General features: G+C 43.5%; 1 protein-coding gene across 2 annotated transcripts; it reads right to left on the reverse strand.

Moving 5' to 3' along the window:
* Positions 1 to 328: 328 nt before the first annotated feature.
* Positions 329 to 6,933, reverse strand: LOC125544793 (phosphatidate cytidylyltransferase 1-like). Of its 2 annotated transcripts, none has more exons than XM_048708553.2 (12): positions 6,443 to 6,933; positions 6,255 to 6,346; positions 5,530 to 5,783; positions 5,266 to 5,417; positions 4,005 to 4,146; positions 2,689 to 2,845; positions 2,573 to 2,620; positions 2,395 to 2,481; positions 1,157 to 1,285; positions 1,007 to 1,063; positions 838 to 921; positions 329 to 756 (listed from the first exon to the last, which is right to left on the reverse strand). In XM_048708553.2, exons 2-12 carry the CDS (start codon positions 6,330 to 6,332, stop codon positions 667 to 669), a joined length of 1,278 nt encoding a protein of 425 aa, XP_048564510.1. In that variant the 5' UTR covers positions 6,333 to 6,346; positions 6,443 to 6,933; the 3' UTR covers positions 329 to 666. The 2 variants fall into 2 exon arrangements, with proteins under 2 accessions (XP_048564510.1, XP_048564511.1); XM_048708554.2 differs by lacking the exon at positions 6,443 to 6,933 and adding an exon at positions 5,913 to 6,045.
* Between the last annotated feature and the right edge of the window lie 914 nt (positions 6,934 to 7,847).

Consider the following 7,847-nt stretch of genomic DNA (forward strand, 5'->3'; position numbering starts at 1 on the left):
AACTGGTAATGTCATACTACTTGTCTTGCAAAACAGTGTTATTTCATGTATATTTATACTAATTTAGTGGACATACAACTAGTGAAAATCATAATCAAAGTTGTGCAATGAAGACCACAAAAGTCAAAGCGCACCGTCCATTTGGAGGAGTACTCGCTAAAATCTCTATCATGCTGCGCGAGCAGGAATTATCCGAGACCAACAGATGCTTGGCACAACCGCACAAGCTTTCCAAAAAAAAGTTGCGCAAGGAGCAGAAATTACGTGACAAGAAACGTTTGCCATTCAATTCGAGTCTGTGACTGTTTAACGAACAAGACATGGTTCCTCAAAAAAAAAGGCCACTGGCAAACCTTACAAAATATTTGATGCCAAGACCGAAAAAAGTGATATACACGAATAAGCTTTTCCAGCTCTGTTTTTACAAGAACACGGATGATAACGAACAAGGAGAGAATTAGCGCAGATGATTAAAAGAAGCAACATAAGTGGAGAGCGGATCAAGAACCTAAACCCTATCCACACTCCGTTCTGTACAATGGTTTGGATAAGGACATCAGTCTATCACGGTACAGAGGAGCTATGATGCTGTACATAGATCTAACTACATAATGAACCATACGCAGCTGTCTTGTGTGGTTGTGTGGTTCACGCGCAAATAAATCTTCAGCTTTGCATAAACTGCCTTTCACGGAAGATCTCTCCTAGTTGCTGGTATAAGGATTTCTGCTCCTCATAGGTTAGGTTTCTTACAATCTGGATGGAGAAAAGTCGGCAATGCATAAGAATCACCCAGGATAACAAGATCATGGTATGAAAACAAGATACAATACTGACCTGATCCAAGATTGTGTCAACAGAGAAATTGTGGGGCGAGATAAAGGATTGGTGATATATGTATGCAAAGACTGCCATGACCATCTGCGAAATGCATGAAAAATCAACATTTGTTCAGCTAAACTGCACAGGCTAGATATTGAATCGTAACGAAATTCCTTCAACTTACTTGACAATCCATTCGGTCAGTAATTCCACCATGTCCAGGTATACTGTCGCCAAAATCCTACAAAATTTGCAGATAAATCATAGTGAAACAGTGTATAATCTCCATACTTCAGTATTCCTAAAGAGAGAAAAATAACGAGGCAGCACGCACCTTTATTTTAAAAGCCCTCTTGAAGCCACTTGCGAAAAATCCTCCAAATGGTGCTATTATCGATGCAAACAAACCAAGGGCTAAAGCATGCCACTGCACGGGTAAAAGGAAAACTTCTTTCCATGGAAACTGCCAGGAGAAAAGTGTTAAATTCAGAAACTCTGGAAACATGATACAAACCCAATGACAAAACAATAGACTAAAATAAATACATCAGTTATTATGATCAAGTTGCATTAATACACCAAGCAGGGGAATTTGATGGATATGGAAGAAGAAAATAGTTTGTTCATTCAATCAAGAATTTGATCACACGCGCATGACGTGATTATGGTTGTTTGACCTTTCAAGGTTTCAAGGATCAGAAAGGGGATAAACTCTGGACATTCAAGTACCAGGTTTAACCTTACCCAAATCCCCATGGTTTTAGCATACATAGCGCACATATGTCAAACTCCGTGGATGCCACTTGCGAGATACATCAGCATCCACAACAAGTCACGACTTGCTGTGCAGAGGTGGACAGACAGCATGTCTTGAAGGATATTAGGGTACTAGAAGTGGGAGGTAGACATTTTTTTCTTGTCAAACACAGTGTTACCCCTCTCTCTATATCTACAGAAGTCTGAGTATAAGCCAGTGCCATTCGTTTGTGGCCGCTGCCAGAGATGACTCTTCTTGACAACTCGCTAAACTTGCTCACGGCCAATTTGGACTTTTGTATAGCCCGCCTTTTTTCAAAAAGAGAAAAGCTGGAAAGTTCACTCGGTTACAAGGAAAAATCATGTCTGCATAAGCCATGCAAATCAAGGCTCACACAAGTACCTGTCATTGCTGATTCCATGCATCGAGCAAGCACACATTGAGAGCAAACATGCCCTTCCTACTGTTCATGTGAGTGAGAAGGCAACCAGGAGAGCAGTGCCAAGGTCAGATTCCGCCACAATGGGGACAATCCGGGCGGTGTTTGGGAGCAGCAGATCAAGGTGGGGTAGTGAGGGAGGGCAGCAGGGAGGAAGGGATGGAGAAATGGAAGGAAATTTCAAGATAGCATGCAGACCCACCATGTTTTTTTGGTTAGTTCCTGATTGGTTGATATGTCATCCAAAACCACTTGCATGTCAACCCCATATCATGGCCATGTAGGATGAAAGCAGAGTAAACTGACTCGGGAAGCACATAAGCTTGTAGTAGAATAAGACAGTGTCAAACTTAACAAATTGAAAGGATGTTCTTACCCATTGTGGCACCCAATCCCCCAAAAAGTAATGCTCTGGCTTAAACATAGAACCGGGATCACAGGTAAGCCATCCTGTCGACAGGTCCTGAAAAATATTTTCATGATAAATTTAAGAACAAATTCAGCAGCCTAACTATTTATCACAACAATCACATTCTTAAGAAAAATCATCTTACCTTTCTTGGGCAGGTTAACCACTGAAAATGACCCATTACGTTTGCCAACTGCCAAAAAAGGGAAAGGTAAGAATGGGAAGAGTAATCTTGTATATAATTCAAGGCTTTCGTCTCACCAGAAAAGCAGAGATGATGGTTGTCACCGATGCACCAATAAAACCTTCCCATGTTTTCTTTGGTGATAACTTGATCAATGGTGTTCTCCCGAGAAAAAACCCAAATAAATACGCAGCAATGTCATTGATCACAATGAGCGAAGCAGGGAGAAGAAACCTGTGCAAGCATAGAATTGAAGATGTATGGAGTTTGTGAAATGTACAGGCTAAAATATCAAAGTAACTCGCTTAATTAGCATGCATAGAACCAAATTGGACGACTTATTCAACAGCGTGTGCTATATAAAGTAGCTTAACTTAAACATGAAAAATAAAAATCTACCCTCCATAATAGATATAGTACAAAATGGAAATAGCAACGCACAGAAATTAAACAGCAACATGGTACACGTATGATCATAGCTGTTGCCTGTTGCGCCAGCACTCCTAAGTTCTTTCCCTTTTTTATTTTATTTTCTTTCTGGTTGGGACCTGAATGTTCTTAAAGTGGTAGGTTGAGAGATACAAACACTACTTCTACCAGAACAAAATCTCAAATAGGTCAATATGGCAACCCAGTGTATGGGAAATTCCTATAAAGTTAGGCCCTGTTCGGTACGTTGGAAAACCGAAGGAAAAGCACTGGAAACTCGTTCCTATGGAATTGCCGCAGGAAACACCGTTCGATACGAAGGAACGCGTCCTTTCCAATCCGATGGAAAGTCTCACACACCTGCGTTTTCACGGGAAAAGAAAAATCTGCCCAGAGCGCTTGTTTTCTCGTAGGCCCGAGGGATGGAAGAGAAAAGCTGCCGCAAACCATGCAACTGGGCCCACACCATGGGTTGATCCATGTACGATTTGGTCCTGCACGCACAGGAATTGAAGGTAGTGCCTATCCTTTTCAACGTTTAAAATAAACTGGCCGGGACCCACATGGGCAGATTTCCTATGGTCACTTTTCCTCTCTCCCGGACGCCAACTGTGCATGCAGGTGCTGCAGTTTTCTATCCTATGTTTTGCAACTGCATTCCTCTCCATTTCCAGCGATTCCCTCCAATCCTATGCTTTTCTTTCCTTTGACCCGAACAGGCCCTTAAAGAGGTTCAGGATTTCATGGCAAAATAGTTTTTACAGCTGTACAGGAAATCAGGCCTCTTGAAGTTACTTTAACAACTTCGGGTGCTTTTTAGGCGAGGAAGCTTCAATGTTTGAACTAGACTAAATAAATACATGTTAAATGTCAGAACTAGGTAGAAATAACCAGACATTTCAGTGAAATCAGAAAGTCAAAATTGTAGACAATAGTACGCTAACAAGGTAAATATATGGCTTACCAGAACATCCCTTCAAATATATTTGCCACGGTGAAAGAAGATTGGGCAAAAACCGTTAAAAGGATCATGTGCGTCCAGGCATACTGTTTGAACTGATAATTGTATGTCTTCTTCTTCAGAGTCAAAATAAACCATACAAATCCTGGATCATGGGAGTTATATATTAGTTTTATGCCAGATATAAACTAGAAACTAACAAGATATGACAAGCAGGTTCCAAGAAAAGAATATCTAAGAGAAACTCATGCAACCAAGCAGATTACAAAATTAAAAGAAACCAGCTTTTCCAGAAAATTGTGTTTTACACAGAACTTTAGTTATTGACCTTTGCAAACCCCTAACAACCATCCAAAATAGGTAAAATAATGTAGAACTTCCATTCCTCCAATATTCAGTACCAAGCAGGCTATAAATGTCATGGGTAGGACAGTCTATTACTCTGTTTTCGATAAGCTCTTTACACATATTAGAGCATCTCCAACGCAATCCCTCAAAACAGACACTGCAAACATCCGCGGGCGCTTCCGGATGCGTCCGCAGAGTGAATACGGAAGTCAGCCATCCAACCCTATACCTCAAATGTCCGCCTCTATTAACTTAAAAAAGATAGCAGCGGCAGCGGGCAACAGCTTTCTGCCAAATATCTTAGCATTCCGATGCATACAAGTAGTCACGTAGCTAGCAGCTTCTGGCAAAACATGCTAGCCAAAGCAGCTTCCGCCAAACAGCCAAACACTAATTAATCACGTTGCTCACTAGCAGCTTCCGCCAAATAGCCTAGCTAGCCAAAGCAGCTTCTGGCCAATAGCCTAGCTAGCCAAAGCAGCTAACACTAATCGCGTTGTTCATACAAGTAGCAGCTTCCACCAAACATGCTTTACGTTGTTCTCCTTCAGTCAAATAGCAGCGGCCTTCCGCCATCCTGCGCGGACAGAGAGGAGAGAGGGGTACGTGGTGGCTTTTGATTGGCCGGGCGGATGTCCGGACTCCCGCAAACCTTCCCCAGGTTCGCTTCCGGTTTGCGGGAATTCGGACAAGGACGCATCCGCGGACAAATACCGGTCTGCTTTGGATGGCAAACTATGTCCGGACAGCTCGGTCCTAACGTATGCGGGTGTTTTGAGCGACAGCGTTGGAGATGCCCTTAGTATGTTAGAATAATGTTATAAGCCAAAAATATTCTTAAAATGACATGGAAGTTTTTAAACAAATCGTCATCAATGGAAATCATTTGCATATTGCAAAATGTATTGAGCCTTACCTGCAATATAAAGAAAATAGCAAATAAACATCTGATACTTTATTAGGCCGCTGACGAGCTTATACAGCAAGTGATCTGAAGTTACTGTGTTAACAAGCTCCCGGCTAAGAAAACGCCCATAAGTAAACAACATTGCGGTGAAGAAGAAGTGCCTGCCAAGAAGTGATAGGACTTGTTCACACAAAAATATATGTACTTTCGAAATGTATTAAATTGGTGGCAGGTAAGTCATTAGCAATTTTCTGGTTCAAAATAATAGTATACCAATTCAGGAGCCTGAACCCTGGCAGTTGTTTCTCTTCGCTGGATCTTCTGAGTAGGTTAAAAAGCTCTGTTGCCATAAATATTTGAATCACAACCACCATGGCCCAGATATAAAGATGACCCATATAAACTACGAACACAAAGCCTCCAATCATCCACAAAGTTGAATATGTACGGATAAGCATTGACTTGTACTTGTTCTGGTCGCTCACAAGCAAAACCGTCCCATTGGCTCTATTCCCATCGGTGGCAGTCTGAAGAAAAATATAAGATTAGCTCCAAAAAAAGATACTCCATTATCAACGAAATAAATGAATGACTGGTAAAACAAAGCAACTGAGCAATAGCGGCACAAGATTTTCTTTTATGCACAGTACAGGCACCTTTTAAGGAAGTTGAGGTGGTGTTTTCCCTTCAGTGTAGCTCTAAGATGTTTGTAGCATAGCCATCACATTTTATGCACAGTACAGGCACCTTTTAAGGAAGTTGAGGTGGTGTTTTCCTTTTAGTGTAGCTCTAAGATGTTTGTAGCATAGCCATCACATTAGTAAACAAAAATTTGCAAGAAAAAGTTAACAACTTTGCTGAAAAACAGGCCTACACATAGTGTGAATGCAACAGCATACTTTGAAATAAAGAGCTTTCCAAACTGGTAAAACATGAAATAAGCCAGACACGCATGGAACAAAATTCGAAAAGAAAAATATCACGAGGACACAGCTAACCTCATTAGGGCGCCTCCGATGTCTCACACGTCCTGCATGAGAAGGAGAAACATCACCAGAGCCTGTATCCTTTTGCATAGCTGCTATCAAATCTATAAAAGAGATAATAGCCGGTTAGACCGGATTCAATAACAATAGCAAATCGTAGAGAATAGCAAGCAGTAAAACACAGAGGAGAGAGGACACACTGTCACTAAGTGGCACGTTGACTCAGTTACTGCTTCATATATGATTCGACGAACAGATTGTGCGCTAGTCGGAGAGCAGAGTATGAAACTCAACTCAGACAATAAGCCGCCCACTGGCACAACAGCTAACCAAGATAAGCAGCATATGTGGCCAGAGTGGAAACTGGGTGCAGGACCACCAGCCAACAATCCAACGCTCCTTGCTGTGTCGTGTCACGGCAAGCGCCTAGAGTTTCCCCACATCAACAAGGCTAACCATTCAAGGTCCACCCAATAAACAAACACATCGCTCTCACGATTATTGAGTGCCGCTCGCAACCGCTCGTCCACAACTACAAGCCATCGGGAAATCGTCTCAATTTAAACAATGCGAGCCTCCCTGGAGCGAAGAATATGTGCAAAGCAGCATTCCCTGGTCCGGCCAGCTAAAAAGCAAGACAGCACATATTCGGTATTCGCCCGAATAAAATAAAAATAAAATCCCAGACCAGCACTAATAAGCTCGTAGCAGCACAAAATCGCGACCCCGAATCACGCGCAAAGCGAAGGAATCCCCCCCGCACAGACGGAACCAATACCCAAACAGACCAGCCGTAAACTGAAACACGGGAGAGCGTAGATCACACGCACCCAGCAAGGGGGCGCAGGGGCGGGCGCCCTCACCGGAGAGCGGAGCCCTCGAGGGAGGAGGGGCGGCGGGCGGCGAGGCCGCGAGCTCGCCGGAACCCTAGCTGGGTCCGGCGGCGGCGGCGGCGGCGGCGAGGAGGCGCTTGGGCGGCGCGGGGTTTGGGGAGGAGACAGAGGCAGTCAGTGGGGGAGTTGAGTTGTGGCGCTTGCGTCGCGCTTCGTGATTATCGCGGTGCGGGGATTCCTTCCAGTTGCTCGGTTTGCATTGCCGCCTTTATGCAAAAAAGAAAGAAAGAGATCGGGCATGGAATAAAAATGGGTGGAAGGAATTCGAAGACCCAAGTGCATCGAGAGGCAGCTTGCCGATTCGGGCCCATGGGAGGGAACCGGCCCGCCCAGGGGTTGGGTTCGTTCTTCTTGTGTACGCTAACGAGAATATTCTATCCATCGTTTTGGTTGTATAGCGCTGGTATTGTCTATCGTTGCAGATGGGAGGTAACCTTGTTATTTGCACGAAAGGGAATCATCCGAGCATGTGCGCAAAAGATGCCAGTGTCAATTCGTTCCAGCAAGAAATGACGAGTTCCGGCCCGTGCATTCATCACTATTCACTAGTATATACAGCCGCACATACACAGTGCTGTAATATGTTGTTTTAGTTCGCCGTTGACGTATGCATTGCCCTCAGTTCGTGTACCACAACTTACCATTCATGATCAGCCTTAGAGGCATGGCATAAGAGTACCTACGCGAACCTGTAGGCCAACATAAGGCATTG

Source organism: Triticum urartu, chromosome 3A (assembly GCF_056163025.1).
Source record: "Triticum urartu cultivar PI428250 chromosome 3A, HENAU_Tu73, whole genome shotgun sequence".
In the NCBI taxonomy this organism is placed as follows: Eukaryota; Viridiplantae; Streptophyta; class Magnoliopsida; order Poales; family Poaceae; genus Triticum; species Triticum urartu.